Source organism: Phalacrocorax aristotelis, chromosome W (genome assembly GCF_949628215.1).
Source record: "Phalacrocorax aristotelis chromosome W, bGulAri2.1, whole genome shotgun sequence".
NCBI classification, from domain to species: Eukaryota; Metazoa; Chordata; class Aves; order Suliformes; family Phalacrocoracidae; genus Phalacrocorax; species Phalacrocorax aristotelis.
In genome coordinates, this window is record NC_134310.1 from 2570132 (window position 1) to 2588707 (window position 18576).

General features: G+C 43.0%; 1 protein-coding gene across 1 annotated transcript in view; it reads right to left on the minus strand.

Annotated features, from left to right (window-relative positions):
• The window catches only part of DCC (DCC netrin 1 receptor), a 608612-nt gene that overhangs the window by 310451 nt on the left and 279585 nt on the right, over positions 1-18576 (minus strand). Inside the window, exon 3 of the mRNA XM_075077076.1 lies at positions 14340-14624. Within this exon, the coding sequence (XP_074933177.1) occupies positions 14340-14624 (285 nt within the window). The remainder of the gene's footprint in view (positions 1-14339; positions 14625-18576) is intronic.

The window sequence follows — 18576 nt, forward strand, 5'->3', positions numbered from 1 at the left end:
AATTTGAAGGCAGAAAAATACCAGCTTTTGGAGGAGTGAGAAAGGACTGTTTATGGCCTGGTATTATACAGTATTATATAGTCAGGCCTTGGAAAGCCAGCAGAAAAGGCTCAGCCGTGGCAAGAAAAGACAGAGATATACATAAGGTTAAGAGTGGTACTGGATTAATGACGCTAGTTTGGCGATGCGAGAGGGGAGTTCATAAATATAGCAGGTGAGAGAAGACAAGGAAAGCTTTACATTCGGAAAACACAGAAAATGAAGAATGAAATGACTTGAAAAATCTGAGTCGAGAAGCAATAGACAGGAAGATTAGTGCCCAAAATTCTCCTTTGCCTGACAAAGGTGTCCACGCGGACACCCCGCACGTCGGATGCTGTCCGACAGCACTAGGCACCTACCTGGGGGCAAGTGCGTTTTGCTTTAGGATGAGCTAAATCTCTCTGTAAGTGCCTCTAACTGCCATGGGTGGATCGTCACTGACCAGGGGACAACCTAGACCCAAATCCCACCCGTCCTGCCTGAAACCACAGAATGGTTTGGGTTGGAAGGGACCTTTAGAGGCCATCTAGTCCAACCCCCTGCCATGAGACATCTTCAACTAGATGAGCTCAGAGCCTCGTCGTGCCTGACCTTGAGTGTTTCCAGGGATGGGGCATCAACCACCTGACATATACCAGTAAACAGAACCATACGCCACCGAAATCATTTGGGTTGGTTTCTTTTTAAAAAAATCTGTTCTTTTGCTCAAAAATGACTTAGTTTTCTTATCACAGATGTTGAAACAAATGTGTTGGACCACAGCCATTGAACATTACTCCTTGTTTCCTGTCACAAACATAAAAATTACACAATATAAATGAATATTCCCACCAAATCAACAACTCCAAGATCACCCAAGATCGTCTCCAAGTAATTAGCCGGTTCTCCCACACAAGTAGAAAGAAACTGTAACTAGTTGTGTGTGTTTCTTATGGATTTACAACAACAGCATATTTCAAATTCTTACTGTAACCAGATGGACATGCAATTTCCAGCCATCAGTGAGTGCAGCTGGGGCATGAGTTACTGCACGCAACTCAATAGCTTCAATCTGTGACGGCATCATAGCTGATCGCAGCGATGCCTTCGGCCCGTGAATCGCATAATATCTCTTGCAATAACCACAAATACACACATCACCTTAACACACGCAATGAAACACATGGTAGCTAAAACTAGCAGAAAACCAAAGCTTTTCTGTTTGTGTTTTTTTGTTTGGTTGGTTTAATTTCTTTATTTATTTTAAGTCAGATGCCCAAAGATGAAAACAGTTGTGCAAAAGCAGAAAGCAAACAAAATCCTTAAGGAGTATCCAGACCGTTATACTGGAGTCCCTCCTTCCCTTCGAAAGCACTTAGTTCTGAAATCACAAAGAGGTCATCTTTGATTAAAATAACGACCCTAGTTAGGATGGAAGGTGGGAGCAGCAGAAAGAAGCACAGCAATAAAAATGTAGGGAAAATTACATCAATGACGATTAAATTTGAAGTTAGAAAAAGGAGATGATTGATAATTGAAAGCATCGGCTTTAGTTGAATACATTTGGCTGAGAGGGTTCTTTGAATACATCCAGAACAAATGGAATTCCAGAGCTGGTGTAGGCGGGATATTAGACAAAGCTGCAAAATCCTAAACCACACAGAAGTAGCTCAATACGTATTGCTGTTCCGGACTTGGGGGAAAAAGCACATTCATATTTTACAGTGACGTGAAGTACATTGCTGTTGTATTCGAGACTAGAAACGGTGAGACACCACTATTGCCTTAACTCCAACGAAAATAATGTTTCCATTATTACTCTGTCAAGAAGCTGAAGATCAGTTCATAACCAGCATAGATTAAAGCAACACCCAACTTCAAGCAAAATGAAAACCAGCAGTATTTCATTTGATTTTTCCTCTCACCTGTAATTTGCCTGGCAAAATTTTTGGTGTGCCCAAAGGACATAATTGAATGAAAATGCTACTGAAAGCAAAAACGTCAGTGTTAAGGTACAGGCAGACTGCTAGACCAAGGCCAAGGTTTAATTAAGAGGGTACCAACATGAGAAACTGCCAAACACTGGAATTGGAAAGTTGCCAACCAGCACCAAACCGGGACTCAAAACTGTTAGGCAATAACGGCAGGTGACAGAGGATGGACTCAAAGGGAGGGATTTTTTATTTTTTTGGGTGATCACTTAACGTAAAATTGTCAAAAATGCTTTAGTCTAAAACATCTTTCAAATTACTTTTTCACTTAATGGGTAGGTACGTATCATTTTGGCATGAGAAAATTCCACTACTACACATCCCTGTAACACATCCCCGCTAAAACTTACATTTAATAACTGCGTCGTCACTTGCTTTGCTCCCTTTCCCAACATTTATTCTCATTTAGGACAGCTCCTTTTGCCTCCAGCAGCCAGCTGTGCCTGTACCATGGCTTGGGCTGGCTGCTGCTCACCTGCCCCGCAGAGAAATGCCCCATGGCCTGGAGAAGGGAGAGGGTCCCGAGCTCTGCCATAGCACCGCCGTCGCCTGCTCTTCACCCTTTCCATCTCTTGCTCCGTTCAAGACTCTCAAACATAAGCCTAACCTTGTGCTTGAACTTTTCTGAACTCCCTAAAATGATATATAGCTGTTTGCTGAAGAGGTGGCGTCTTCTCTACATCCCTCTTTCATCTGGAAACGCAGCTCAAAAGCGGATGGAAACCAAATGTGCCAGTTGTGAAGCAACGTTTTGCTGCTTGGTTTCCAGCTGAATAGAGAGCGCGGCTACAGCCAGAGTTACCAGCTGAAAGCCTCATCGAGAGTTGAAGAAAATATCTGTTACAGGAAGGAAAGAAAGAAGAAAACATCTCATCCTTTGCAGAAAATAACAGGAGGGAGAGAGTTGTGGTTGCAAACCCATGGAGAGCAGAACTCAGGCAAGTCCCCAGCAAGAGCCAAGCGTCCCGGAGGTGGCGGCCAGCATCGACTGCACGGAACATCACCCACAGAAACCACGGCCCCAAGCGATCCTTACGTCCGCACGGTACAGGCTCGCATCAGTTTTCCTACCAGAGGGGTCGGGATGGAATAACCGCCGCATTTGGTTTAAGCCTCAAGAAGCAAAACCACAGCTTTCACGATATGAAACGCTAGTTTCCCTTAATTCCTCTCCTTTTAATGAGTACTTAATAAAAAGGATCGAGGTGCTATCACAGACTATTAAATTCAGCATATCACAACCTCTGGCTTTGCACCACCTTCCAAAAAACCAGATGTGGTCTAAAACCTGAGCTCAGTAACTAGGACATGAAACGCAGCGTTATCTGAAGCTACAATTACTTAACCATAACCTTACAAGGAACCAAGGAGTCTCCAAAGGCACCCTTTCCTTCAGGCAGACATCCACAATTTCCTCGCAGAGCCGAGATCTGACTCAAACAAGGGGATGGTGTTGGATGTTAAAAGAATTCACCGACCAAAAAGTCTGTGGGACCACAGGCTGCAAAACTCTGCAGTAGGGTGTTATCCCGACGGTGGTACAATCTCCAGCCACACATGCTTGGCATGGGAAAAAAAACAAAACACATAATTTAAAAAAAAATTTAAATAATCAATAAACATGTTCTGAGTAAACTCTACACAAATACGTATCAGTGACACAACAGGCCTCGCGAGGAAATTAGGCCCTTTTGTGGGCTTAAGGGGTACACGATGTGCACAGGCAGCAATATCAGTGTCTGGTTCGGACTGGTCTGATAAAACTCCTCACTGTTCCACCAGTGCAACCAGTTATTTCCAGCTGAGAAGTAGGAAAAAAAAATCGTAAAATCTAATTAGATTTTTACATTAGAGAGAAAGGAAAAAATGAGTGGGAGATTTTAAGACTAAAAGGCCATTAAATCCTGTTTCTTATGTAAGACAGGCCACAAGATCACACCCATCCTGAGCTCAAAAGCACGTTTGAATGAAGTGCGTTCTTCAGGAAGGAGCCCAGTCTTGATTATAAAGATATCCGAGGTCTTGTTATGCCCTTCTCCACTTGATTAAAGAGTACTCAGTGTATTCTCCCTGACAAGGTACTTGTACACCATAATCAAGCCCACATAATCAACCAGCTATGGACACCTTCAGCAGATGAGGAATTCTTTGCACGAAGCCCTGGCTCCATCGGAGGCATCGCCTTCATTTCAGCTGTGACTTAATCTCTGATGCACCCGCCCATCATTTCTGGCCTCAACTCACGGCCGTGATGCTCCTATCCACAGGGACGTGACAGGACACATCTTGGTCTTTTTCAGCGTTAGCTTTTTTTAAGCAAACCTCTTGACCGAGGCCGCGGTGATCAAGCTGCTGCCACCCATGGGCCATAGACCCCCATCGCCGCCTGTGCTCGCGACACCCACGTGTCGCGGCGCTGGGCCAACACCTAGGCTGGAAGAGAGGGCTACGCCGACTTCCCAGCCTGAGAGCACCTACCACGTCGCTGGCGTTTGTTGATTTTATTTTATATATTAATGTTTAAGAAGGAACAGATATACCTCAAACCAATTACAAAGCGGTGAACTGTAAGAACTTATTTTCCCTGAACAAAGCCAAACCTCTCGCTTCATATTTAGCATTTTTCTTGAGCACACAATGGGCAGTAATGAGGTACAGCTATACACATATTTTCCGTGCTCCTTAAATCAATGACACATAGTTGAAATTCAAAACCACGGGTAGGATTTGCCAATGTATATGTGATTCCAATAGTTCCCATTACACTGATATCTGAGAACACCATGCTATTTGCAATAAGATATCTCCCTTCACACAAAGCCTTATTAGGATAAGTCGGTTTATCTCCTTTTTATAGATGGTTAACGTAGTAATTGAGATAGTTTGTGATGTAACTAAGGATATATATGGATTCTGCAGCAGGAAAAGGCGCCAAATTATTGTGGTTTTTTCATTTTTATATTAAAGGCACCGCTTCTGGTCACATTTTACCAGCGTACTTTACAGTCAATCACCCATCGTTCTCTCAACAAACCCTCAATATGTGTTGGTAAGAGTTGAGGATGTATTTAACTCATACCAAATTGGTCTTAAGCAAGTGGAACTCAAGCCAACGCAATTTATTTCCGTCTTCCAAGGAAAGTGAAGTTGCAAAGAGCTCGCTTGGATTCAGCCATACAGATACGGCTCTTCAACACTCGAGGAGAAAAATGTAACTGCAGTGTTTCAGCGACATTCTACACTGGGGAAAAAAAAGGACATGCTTTCACAAAAACACGTTGCATCCTGTTGTACGGCACCTCACTGGGCTAAGCTACTTTGTGCTATGCTGCATTTGTAAGTGTTGTTCAACTGACATCATATCACACCCATGAAAATTTTTTCTCAACATATTTGGATAATATTGTACTTTGCCGGTACAATTTTTTTTAATATATATATACACTTTTTATTGCGGCAGTTTTTATACCGCAAATTGCAGAACTGAGATGCCTTTAATGTGACACTGATGTGACGGAATATCTCTAAGTGTTCATAGCCACATTTCTAAATTCGATTAGAAGAGATAAAAATTTATACCAAGTAAAACCCAATTTTGCTCTCCGCTGTCAGTGAAGAAAGGCCAGCAAAATTCCCCAACCTGATCTCCCCATCGTGCCTAGAGGCTGAACACTTAATCCCAATAAGAAAGCGAGGGTTATATGTGAACAGCGCTAGAGAAATCTGTCATTAAAATGATACCGATCTCTCAATATACAGAATGCATTAAAATGTATAACCAGAACGCAGTTACTACTTTGGGATTTTGCTTTTTTGCCTCTACCTCCCAACCCCTTGGCTTGCGTTTTTCTGCTTCAGCCCTTCTGCCCTCCCCCTCCCCAAAACCCCACAAGCCCGGCTCGGCCGAGCTCTGGGATGCGACATGACTGGGAGCACGTAAGTAATAAGGACACATGAAGATCGTAACATTAGCACCGACGCGAATCGGGGCGTTAAGACGTTCTTCCTGAAGCAACTTCAAAGTACGTTAACTAAAGCGCAAGGAAAACAGTGCCAAGTCGCTGCTGGAACGTGAGTCTATGCATCAGGGGTCCTGTTTCTAGCTTTAACAATTATTTCTTGTGAGACACTCTGTTTCCTCATCCATAACGAAGACAAAAAATATTTACAGCCCTTTGACTTGTTCTTTGAGATCCTTAGGTAAAAGGATAATATAAAATTTATTACTGCAGAGGTAAAGGGACATCGCTGGTTTGTACTTACAAGACAAAAGGAGGAAGCTTTTTCTCTAGCCATGAAAGTTTTAGAGGCAAAATTGAAACAGAATGAGGAACTGCTGCACAACTACATTATCTTCTATCCCGAAAATGGAGAATAGAGCTGAGGCGAGAAAGCAGCAACACATTTACACTCTTCCTTTCAGCTGAGGAGCAGACCTTTGGAGGCATTATTTTAGACCTACATCATCCTTGAGATGCAACGGCACAGCAGCTAAAAGAGCAGTGGTTCGATCCAGGTAATAACTGAATCCAGAGAAGAACCCAGTAAGATTTTCAATGCAGCCCTACAAATATAACTGGAGGGAGATTTTAGTCCCAGTTCTAGTCTGTTTTGAGTTGAAAAAATAAAGCTAATTAAAAATAAATTCATGTCTCCTACGTATGATATGGCCAATAGCACCAATCACATTCAAATATTCCTTTTTTTGAGTTCTGCCCCATTTATAAATGAGCCGTATTCTTCAGTATCTACCACCTCTGTGATACGTGCATATGCCTTCAACTGCAGTTTTCTTGTTGCAAGGTATATTAGAGAGGAGGATCAGGAATATACCCCTGGTTCTTAGTGAGGACTCCCACTAAAAAAAAATAAATATCTACTCAGTAACCATTTCTATTTGGAGGCTTAATGGTTACAAATCAGATCTAGCACATAGATGCTATATTGATTTTCAATTTCTCTACTGTCTTAGGCAAGAAATCCTCCCAGAAATCTACAATAATGATAAATTTCAGAACCAAAAATTACGTTGACATAATCTCTTTTCATACACTGATATTGACTGGTTTTAATTGCATAGACCACCCTATTATTTTGCGTCTCAAAGATGCCAGATGATGAACCATCAGGCCCTCAAGCGTCAGTTTGTTCCAGACCACTGGAATCTTCAGTATTCCAAATTTATGCTCAAGAATCCTGAGCATATTTATGCTTATAATTATATAATTATAATTATATATTATAATATATATACATGTATATATATGTATATATAATGTATATATACATTATAATATATGCTTATAATTATATAATTATGCTTATAATTATGAGCAATTTATGCTCAAGGTCCTGAGAACTCCTCAGCTCCTCCAGGAGCTACGTTTTTATTTTGATATAATGACCTGAAAACATCTGGCGTTTTAAGACACTCATGTCAAGATAATACTAATTTTTTAATATAAAAACATCTTTTAAATAGATTGAAATAATCAATGCCATATGTACAACCACATTTTCTCAAAATTTAGGGGTTTTTTTTTCTACTTTTCTGCCTTGTAAATATTGAAACGTTTTTTTATTTTTTTCAGTATTGAAAGAGGACGTTCTACCACTTCCACCCAGTCATAGTCATATTGTTTCAATTGTATCTGAAAAGCATTTGTACCCTAACATTTACCAATTCCTGATATCTTCCATGTCATTGATTCCTTTGATTCTTCACAAATTCTGGTTTTTCATTCGTAATTACTATTATCAGATTGTTTGCTCCAATTTTTAGATTTTCCTGATTTATTTGTAACCAGACTGCTGGGGGATTTAATTAAGACTGCCTCTTCTTTCAGTGTCTTGTAGTTACACTGTGTTGTGTGTATAAAAAATATACTTGCAATTCCCCAGCAGCCTTTTGATTCATTCCACTTAAATCCTCTCCGCCCGCTAACTTGACTCCTGCCCATGGGGATTCTCTCCTGGTTCAAGAGACAAGGCTAGGAAATGTAGCGGTGATGAGGGACTCGTGTACATTTTGCTAGCAAAGTGGGTTAACGGCAGAGAAGACGGCAACGTGTTTCATGCAATTAAATAAAACAAAACAGACAAAACAAAGCTCCCCCAAAAAACCGAACCAAAACCCACCAGCACACAAATCGGCCAACCTGGGTGCAACTGGAGGTTCCATCCGTCCTCTCTATGTTCAGGATTTATAATAGTCACTAGTAGTTTATTAGTATGTTGTTATTAGTTAAAATTAGTTGGCGTTTTTAGTAGTATGACTTAATATTCCGTAGTAAAAGCTCTAGTGTCACTATTTAGGACAAAACCGATCCCAAAGCAGGAACGCAAAGGCTGTTCCAACGCTACCGAACTCCCTTGTGTTTGGCATTCTTTGTGGGCTGCATTTTGAGTGCAGAATCGGCCATTAAATTTAGAGTGAACTACCTCGCCCGTCTCTGTACGCCCAGATTGCCAGGGCAGCCTACGCCCCGCTAGTTGACAGTCTCGGCACCCTCAAGCTGGCTCAATTTCATCAGGTTAATCCTATACCTGGACCCTTCCAATAACAACTTCTGCTTTCAAATGCATTCCCAAATAAATTACGTAATATCCTTAAGGCCCTTGTTCCGAACTCAACCTGCGCTTCAGATGTAAGCACTAAAACCAATCCCATTTAGAGCAATCGCTGAAACCTCTCTGCATATTTCATAAATGAAACCACTCGCCTGGCAGCCAGCCAGGGAGCCGCTGAGCAAACAGCTCTTTAGTAGCTATTAGTTATTGTTCCTGTGATTGCATTGATCTTGAGACCAGCTCCGTGCTAAGAGGACACACGGACTGTACATACGTCCCCGCCTGCCTGCTCTTTTTGATTTCCAGCTAGGCAAGCTTCTGTGAGATGGGAAACTGATATTTATATGTATTATCTAAGAGATTATTTAAGCACTAATCAGATTTATCTAAGGGAAAGAGGCAAAACAGCTCATTCCCCAGGATTATTAATACGCATTTTAAGTTTAACCTTTTTTTTTTTGTTAAAGGTCAAAATACAGCTAGCTTATAACGTGACCTCAGCAATGCCGTTCATTTGGGCAGCTGGAAGAAGGGAGAACCCAGATACTGGAAGTTGGTACGTGGATCTGTCGCGACCAGGACTTCACCTTGCAAAAATACACAGGGAAAGACAACAGGACATGCCCATCTGTGAATATTCTCACACTGCTGCCTTGTTTTTAAGCTGGACTTTAACAGATGACACCATCAGAGGATATATTTACCAAATAAAATATTTCCCCCCCCCCACAATCCATCCCAAGACTACCAATAATTAAAAAAAAACAAATCAGAGTAATTACAGTATTGCTAAGTAGCACAGCATGTTCTGTACCAGGGCATATCCCGTCCCAATGGTTCTCTCCAAATGAGGTAAAAATGAAGCCTTTCATAGAAATTAAACCAATTTAGCAGCACGAGTGATGCCTAGGCCAGGCATGCTGCTCAGGACACGGCTTTTGATCCATTTGTTGCTCATTTGAAAGGCGACTAAAAATCCACCCTTGATTTAAATGCAATTGATGGAAAATCCAGTACAAAAATAAACCATTCCAGTGGCTGTTACTGGTTTTAAATGTTTAACGTTTTTTCGGCTCGCAAGAATGTAGCTTCAGGTTTCCAGTCATTAGTTTTTTCACCCAGTTCATAAAAAATTGCAGATTAAAAAGCCTTTTCCCCTAAGTAAGTGCTCACGGAGCACATTAACAGCAAGTCTATAAAGACCTCCTGGATAAAGTACAACATTTCCCACGTGCTCACCAAAAGGCAGGCTACGAACAGTAAACACTATAGTTCTTTTCTGAACTGTTATTAATTTATCAACACTCACTCCCCTCAGCTACTGCCTTGAAGTGGAAGCTCGAACTCAGCTTGCAAGTTCATGGAAGAAAAATCCCTTCCAAAGCATCCCGAGCTCTAAACAGAGGCTTCGCACGCTTGCGTGCGTCACCTTGCTCGTAAATGAGGGCGGTTGGGTTTTTTTTGTTGTTGGGTTTTTATATGTGATAATCAGAATTAGGGCAAGGCACCCCTGCAGGAAATGGGCCCTGGAGAACATAAACGTGAAATTGGTTCGATTTAAAAAGGAAAAAAATATCACAAGTTCAGTATTTAAGTGGGCCACATCTGTTAGAAACCTGTTTTCATCTAAGAATAAACACTGTTGTGCACTAGCTGTTGAGGTTAAGAGTAAGGTAAAGACCCGACTTAGACAATTACTGGCTGATAGGGAACGTACACCAGCACAGGGATCCTCCCGGGGCATAAAAGATGAGAAGAAACCTTGAAGTTATCTCTGCACCTGATACAAGCTCAGCGTGTTGCATGAGGAACTGATGGCCGAGCTTCAAAGATCGTATGCACGAGCTTCACCAGACCTTCCTCAAGACTAAGTTTAACTATAAAACTCTTGTTAGACAGGCTCATACTGAACAACATAGCTCGGTATATCCACCCCTTCCGTTTCCTATATAGTTACCAAATGGAGTGTCCTCAGACAAGGCGCTTCCTGTATTTTCTCGACTATTCAAAATCAAGCTAAGACGGGGGGAACTGCAAGACTCTGTCAAGTGCCACGACATTAGGCTGTATTTAAATAAGTCTAACATTGTAATTGCTCTTCTAGAAGCGGAGACACTTCAGCATCAAAGCAAGCCTGACGCGAGGCAACTTCTGCCGTGCGCAGTTAACCACGACCCTCCCCCTCCCCCTTCCCTAATTCCTTCTCGTGGGATCCGTTTCAAGCCGGTCCTTTTTGCTGCCGTTATCCTTCACTCCTCAGAAGTGCAACTGCGAAGGAGGAGCTGCATCGCACAGCAGCAACCAAACCCTACTCGCATTAAATATGAAGGAATTACATGATATTGTTGCCGTTATCTTGCACCGCAGCTCAACAGACGAGCTTGGAGAGAAGGAACCTCCACAACAGACAATGCTACGGCGGCAGATTACTTGAATGGCTAACAATAAATGCAGGATTATTATTATTTAGAAAAAGAGAATTAATAGCTTTCAGGCACCGAACTACTCGACTGTTGCTTTTAAAATGTCATCTGTATTTCTGAAGTGTACAGACCTCCCGAAGAAACTTACTCATTAATTTACAGAAGCAATGAATTCAGCTAAGAATTAATTCCTTAGTCCTGGTTTGTATAAGATCTTCTGCCTTCTTTTTTTTTTTTAATAGCATTATTCCCTCTAAATTAATTAGGTGAGTGCCTGTTGTTATCTGAATATGTATTTCCTCATGTTTTCAGTACTTGCTGAAGCTTCTCACCTGGGATTAAGCTTCTGGACCCCAGAGAAAAGAGCACTTCAATTAGAAAGGTGAATAGAAAAAAGCGTGCATTTAAAATGAGCTTTCTGCAAAAAGCTCCAATGGCTACTCTTAAAATTAAGAGCAATAGATAAAACCTGACACATTAAGAACTCCTCAAGAGTTTTGCATGGGTTTGTTGGGCTTTTTTTATACAAGTTCTTCAAAACCTGTTCTCCTGTGGCCTGGCTACTTCTACAGGCACCCGGTTTCTGATGGAGGGTTCAGCGAGGCTGGAGCTGTTTGTAAAATGGGATTATTGATGTGCTGGGAGGAGAATCAGCCCCTTCCAGAGCTTCCCCAGGCAGATTCAAACCACACACAGGAAACACATTCTCAAACGGTCACTAGTAAAATGTCTTTTGGTTTTCAAAATAAAAAAATGCCTGGTTTGCCCCCCCGCTAGAGACATTTATGCACCTACAAACCACCTTGGCCATGGAGGCTGAAGGCTCAGCTATTCCTTCATTTACATGGCGAGTTAAACTACCTGTTTGGGACTGGTAGGGTGAATTTTACTTTTTTGTCCAGGAAATCAGCCATTTTTTTCATCCAAATGTATTGTTTGTCTAACCTGTGTCATGTTGGATGATGAATTTTTTAACCATGAGACAATATGGTTATCTCCAGACCCACTGTAATGTCAAATAAAATATTTAAGCCATGGGCACTTTGACTAAAGAAACTAAATGACTAGAGACATTTCTCCCTCGTTCTTTTTTCTTGCATTCTGTTTGGAAGCTGTAGAGAAGATTAGAAATCATTTGCCGGGATTGTGGTCCACTTCAAAAGCGGACAGGGATGCTGTGGGTTCAAATAAATCACAGCCACTCCCTGTGGAAGAAGCAGCATTTTCATTCTGTATGTTTATGATATACTACCTAGTCTTTTTTGTTGTTGTTGTTTTGTTGCCTCTTCCTTTGAGTAAGATTTAAGACCTCTTTTTTTCCCTCCCCACTAACCAGGGAAAACAGGCCAACAAGAATATTCTGCCTTCACTAATTATGGAAGAGGAGAGCTGCAACTGAAGACTGATTTCTACCAACAAGCAAAAACACGAGAGGAAGAATTAGCAGCAAAGTATCAGATAGCTCTGAACCATCAAAGTGTGCACACAAGAACAAAATTCCCAAGAGGCTCAGTGAGATCTGAATTTTTCTTTCAGGAGCACCACTCATTTCTTATAAGAGCTGCTGTCTGCTCAAATTATCCTGAAGCAAGACCTTGTGCTGCTTGCCCTGAGCCAAAGTCTGACGGACTCCACTAGTTCCTTGTTATGTATTTTCCTCATTATTTGCTCCAGTGTTTCCCTGGTATAAAATTTTAACATGCTGGGAAGAGATAAATTAATTCCCCTCTCTCCTATAGACAGCCTGAGAGAGGCCATTTAGCCAGGACGTTAATGACCAGAACTAGGAAAAGGAAGAAACATCAATCCATCCGCGAACGATCAGAAATGCAGACGCAAGGCAAATTAACAATACTCTGAGGAGGCCGAGAGAAGCCTTCAGGTCTGTCTAAAATACAAAGTTTTATGATTTTCTTGACTTTTAATAAAATATCTGATTTTTATTTTTTTTCCCCACGGATCTCCAATAACATTAGTAACTGCAGAGGCAGGAATGCCTCGGTGCTACTCGATGCACAAGGACCAGCATGGGGTTCTGAGGCTCACGGTGAGCCTGGAAGACCCAAGAGCAGCCCATTAGACAAGCACACCAATGGAGAACAGGTCCACGCTACAGAGGGAGTCAGGTGCAAGCTCTGGTCCACACAAAGGTAGGGGAAAAATCTGCAGGGAACTCCAGGTGATGGGGTCTTCCCCTGGTGCCAGCTGTTCTGGCTGCTATTTTGCTCTGCAGCTCCAAAAAGGATCAAGAACCACTACTGTAGCAGAAAGTGAGGATGTAGGCTTTGGGTTTTAATCCTGGGTTTAGGTGAGGGGGTGTTGGTTTGTTTCTTTTGGTGTCAAACCACAAACATAGAAGCAACTGTCACCCCCAAATTCCACTGCAGCAAATCCCAGAGCTCTTATAAACCACTCCTAGAAGCGAGGATTAACTCCATCAAGTTTCACACTGTTTGTATACAGACACTTCCCTAGGACTGATCCTGGCCTTTTCAATTTCTATAGCATTTGGCCCATCTCAGGAGTCTAAGAATCCTGCTCAGTTACCTCTCGCCTAGTGAAAAATCATGCAAACCAACAATATTTGTCTAGAAAATGCCTATATAAAAAAAAAATCTAAAAATACATGATCCCTGTCCCATTTAATTAGTGGTTTCATACAGAAGTAGAAAGGAAGGAGATGTTGTCAGAATACCTTTTTCAAACAGCTCTTTTGGTGCTCAGATCTCGATAGTAAACTGCAGTGGTAACCAACTATTCACCTGATGAGTTTATTAAGAGGGAGAGCAAGATGCTTACTTGGCCATGAATTTAGCAACATTACCTGTCACAGTTGTGACAGGTCAGATCCCAAACTGGGGTCTGGGCAACTTGGCAGGTCACATCAGGCCTGAAGTAACCAAGCAACCTAACTCCGAGCAGGTAAATTCAGCGGCTAGTCCCAACAGATTGCCCTTCCAGTCAACAAAGTGAGAGGATCTCTTCCAGAGAGTGCTCTGAGAAAAAATTCCAGTGCTTTCCCCGATGCTGTGAGATGGGAAGTACCTCTCTCCATCTACCATATAAAAGAGACAAGCTTCATACATGTCTGGATTTGGTACCTCGATACCAAAGAATACTTTTTTAAGGCGTCATCTCCTCGCCTTTGCATCCAGCTTCTTCCAAAAGTCTCCAGGCTCTTCCATGTGAAGAAGAGCTTGGAAGCTTGTAGAAGGAACTGGAAAGAGAGAGGGATAAATCAGCCTAACAGCCCCGGGAGGAGCGAGTGCTCTTCCATAGAGCCAAAATCACAACCAGACGAGAGAAGAGCGGTGTAGAAGAGTCAGGTTCTTACCTGCCAAAACTCTGACTTCTGCATCATTTCCAGTTCGAGAACTGGCTGGGTTTTTCGCCAGGCACCTGTAGATCCCGCTGTCGCCGTGCTGAACCCTGCTGATCTGTAAAGCTCCGGAGGGCAGGATGGCCACCCGCGTGTCGGCCGGGCTCGGGAACAAGTCCTCCTGGTTTCGCTGCCAGTGCACCACGGGCATGGGCTCCCCGACAGCTTCACACTTCAGCAGGATGGTGTCTCCTGCGAAAGCCATGACAGATTCTGTCTGGGAAAGAAACCTCAGTGGTCCTGCAAACAGAAGCAAAAAAAAAAAAAGCAATTATAGAGCTGCTGAAAATAGAAGATGCACACTGTTTCCATGCCGATTTGGATTTTGTTAACAAACGAGGCTACAAAAATAAATACAAAATTTATGTGATGTTCTGAAAACTACTTGGCGATTGCTATAATGGCGGGGTGACTAACACTTTCCTTTGTAAATTACACTCATTAGCAGCAAAGAAAAGATGTGTTATCAACATAAAGACTAACAAATTGCACCTGGTACTTACAAACCCACTCAGGAGCAACTTTAACAAAGTACAGATCCACTATCCTGCAGTACAAACTGTTCAGAACAGGGTGGCATTCAAAGGAAAACAGGGAAACGTTACAGTTGCATCTTGCTGTATTTCTCCTTCCCTATGCCCTTCCCCGCAAATAAAAGGGAAACCATTCAAAAAGCCTCTGCTAAATAAATTACTTGGGTCACACAAGCAAATACTTCCAATGAGGACCGGAATTCATGTTTTTCCATGAAACGTTTTTGACTCACAAGGGGAGGAGAGCAGAGCTGGGAGCTTTAATCGCACAAGCCAACGCCAGGCCCCGAGGGAATGGCAGGGAGATGTGCCAGGGGAGGGTTAGGCTGGGCATTAGGAGAAGGCTCTTCCCCCAGAGGGTGGTGGAGCCCTGGCACAGGCTCCCCAGGGAGGCATCACGGCACCAGCCTGGCGATATTCCAGAAGCGCTTGGACAAGGCCCTCAGAGACACGGTGTGAATTTGGGGTGTCCTGTGCAGGGACAGGAGCTGGGCTCGATGGTCCTTGTGGGTCCCTTCCAGCTCAGGGCATTCTATGGTTCTGTGACTCTAAGCCCCAGATGCCCCACAGCCTCACTCGGCACACAAACACGAAGACGACATCCTTCATGGGCTACAGAAGAAAAACCCAGCACGAACAGAACAGGGTAAGTGCGAGTGAGAGATGCTGTCAAGATCTGTTACCTGGAGGCATCATTGCTTTACAAATAGCATTAATAAACTTGCAAAAAAAGGAAAAGAAGGAATAAGAAAATCAGCCCTCTTTCCAGCCAAGTATGAGAAGGACAAATCAAGAAGATAGGCCGAAGCAACTTCTTGCATCAGGGATGTGCTAGAGATGGTGTGGATGTATTTTGGGACCTGCTCTGGCTCTAGTCCTGGCCAGTCCCTAGAACCAACCCTAGCAGCCCCCGGCCCGGCCAGGCACACTCATCTGCCTGCAGGGACTATTTGAAGCCAAACCAGTAAATATGATCCATCAGAAGTGGGTGCAAACATGGACCAAGTGCCTGACACAGTGAAAAAACTTAGAAGACGACACTGAAAAGCAACTCAAAAGTATATAGGAGACAAGTATATTTTAGATTCTATCAGCCAGTATACAGTGAAAGCTTTCAGAAGGAGCTGTCAAGTAGAGGCCATCAAGCAGCTGAGGACGCAAAGAATAAAGACTCCAACTTTCCAGACGTTAAAACGTTCAGCAAAAGCAATGTACTGGGGAATCATAGAATCATTAAGGTTGGAGAAGACTTCTAGGATCATCAAGGCCAACCCCCAACCCAACACCCCCAGGCCTCCTAAACCACGGCCCCAAGGGCCACATCTGCACATCCTTTGAACCCCCCCAGGGAAGGTGACTCCCCCACCTCTCTGGGCAGCCTGTGCCAGGGCCTGACCGCTCTGGCAGGGAAGACATTTCCCCTCATCTCCAACCTAAACCTCCCCTGATGCAGCTTGGGGCCATAATCATGTACCGAAAAAGGTATTTGACTGGGAGCCCCGAGATGATCTCCTGGTTCAAACACCTTTTTTCTGGTGTGATACTGGCCACCCATCTCTCATCTCTGTTCTCCTCCTCAAACCCATTGCTCCCATCTCCCAGAGCATCTGCACGGAGGGGATCGTGCAATCCGGCCGAAGCATCCCCAACAAGCTGAAGGAGGGAAATCCTTTAGCCAGGCTTGGTGAAGGCTTCCTAATGGTGTTTCCCCACGCAAAAAAGAGCCTACATGAATCGACTGTCACGTGGGCAGCAGTATTCCCTAATTGCCACGTTTACAGGTTATCCCTATGAATAAGATGAATGAAGAGAAGGCAGTCGGTTCCCAGCCCCATCCGCACAAGCCCTGCCACCCGCTGCACCCTCGCACACGTTCCCGTTACAGCAAAGATGCTACTTTCCAGCCGAGCTATTGGCACAGACGTGCAAGTAACAGCTTTTCACCCCCAGCAAAGCTGGTGCAAGCTAGAAAAATAGAAGCATTCAACACTTTAATTTAAAAGAAAAAAAAACCTGAAAGAAACGCAGTGTGAACAGTGATGGAAAGCTGTTGAAAACTGCAGACTTTTCCAGGAGGAAATACAGCTAAATCTAACAATTTACTGCAAAAACGAGGACTTAAACAATTGCCATATAGGGATTTACTTTTTCCCATGCCCCTGAGCACAGACAGCTCACGCTTTGCCCTGTCTCTGCACCGCCTCCCTTTCTGCACGTACCCCAACTCTTTCGCTTTTAAAGCTTAAAAAACCGTAATAAATTCTCTGTGTAACAGATCAGGATGTTGCAAAAAGCCTTTTGCTGTGTCTCAGTGAGAAGACACCAGCATTTTTCCACAGTTATGTTCCAAACGCCTTCATCTCTCTGCAGGACCATAATATATTGAGATCTTAAAACTATCCTTGGGTCTTTACAGCTCTCCCGGCTTACGCTGATTTATTTTAAAGACAGTTTTGAAGCTACACAGATGTTTGGGTTGTCAGGAGCTGGCTCAAGGGAGCGGACCGGCAAATATATTCTGAGAAAGTCACTTTCCGAGACAGACTCTGGAATTAAACGCTGCAGATCCTCGGCGATGCTTCGCTCCGCAGCCGAAGGGTCGCAGATGCGCCTCCCTGCCGTTATACCCACACCTACTTGGGAAAGTTAATTGAAAGCAGTACTCGCCGCCGATTTACCATGCAGCCTGCTCGGCAGCCTATCAGGATCCCCCATCTTTCCTTACAGAAGACCCAATTATTAAGCAATTAAAGTTCACTTAATAAAAAGGCTTATCATTTGGGGGACAGACCTCGGGGTCCGGAACATGTTTAGCTATTAAATATTCAGCAATTTAGGAGCACTCAGTACAATCCCCCAGAGAAGAACCGCTTTAAATGCTTTGTTTGTTTCAAATTAAAGCCTGCAAGGTTACTTAACATAAAGACAAGACCTTTTTTTCCACTTTCAATTCACATAATAGCTGAAGGGCAAGAAACCAAGGTAATGAAAAAGAGTGATTTCCTTCTGCTTGCTTCAGAAAAGAGGAAAGAGAATGAGCATGGGTGAGCAAATCCAGAAATGTAAATATTTTAGAAACTGCTAATTTTCTCTTCCACCGGCTGGTTTCCAAAAAGGTGCTGTACTTTACTTACTCTATATTCTTTTTTATTTGTTTGCTGGCTCCCATGTGCAATCCTGAAACGATTTGCAGCGCGTAATGTGCAGCAGAAGCATCAGAGCAAGACCTACCGACCTCACCAAATAATCGAAGCGCAGGCGCGGCGTTTGGGTTCATCCATAGAAACGGGAGCTAAATAAACTGTTCCCCTTCTTGTTGCACAGCCCATCGTACGGGACTGGAACCCGGACATCTCAGAGGAGATAAAACTGATGAAAAGGTGGACACTCAGATTTCTGATTTAGAAGAAACTAATCACCAATTGCGTTTAGCAATACTTCTATAAAGTATCGCCTGCCAGGGAATTCCCGCACTATGGTACCAGACGGCCGCTCCTCGGACCGGCTGTCAGCCTAACGAGAAGGATTCAATGGGAAAGATTTTAATATTATAATAAAACAAATATTAATAAGATATTTTATGCCATTGCATTTTTTAGGTATGAAATTGGGGCAGTTAAAGTTTATATAGATGGAAGTTCAACCAATTTGCCGCAAAG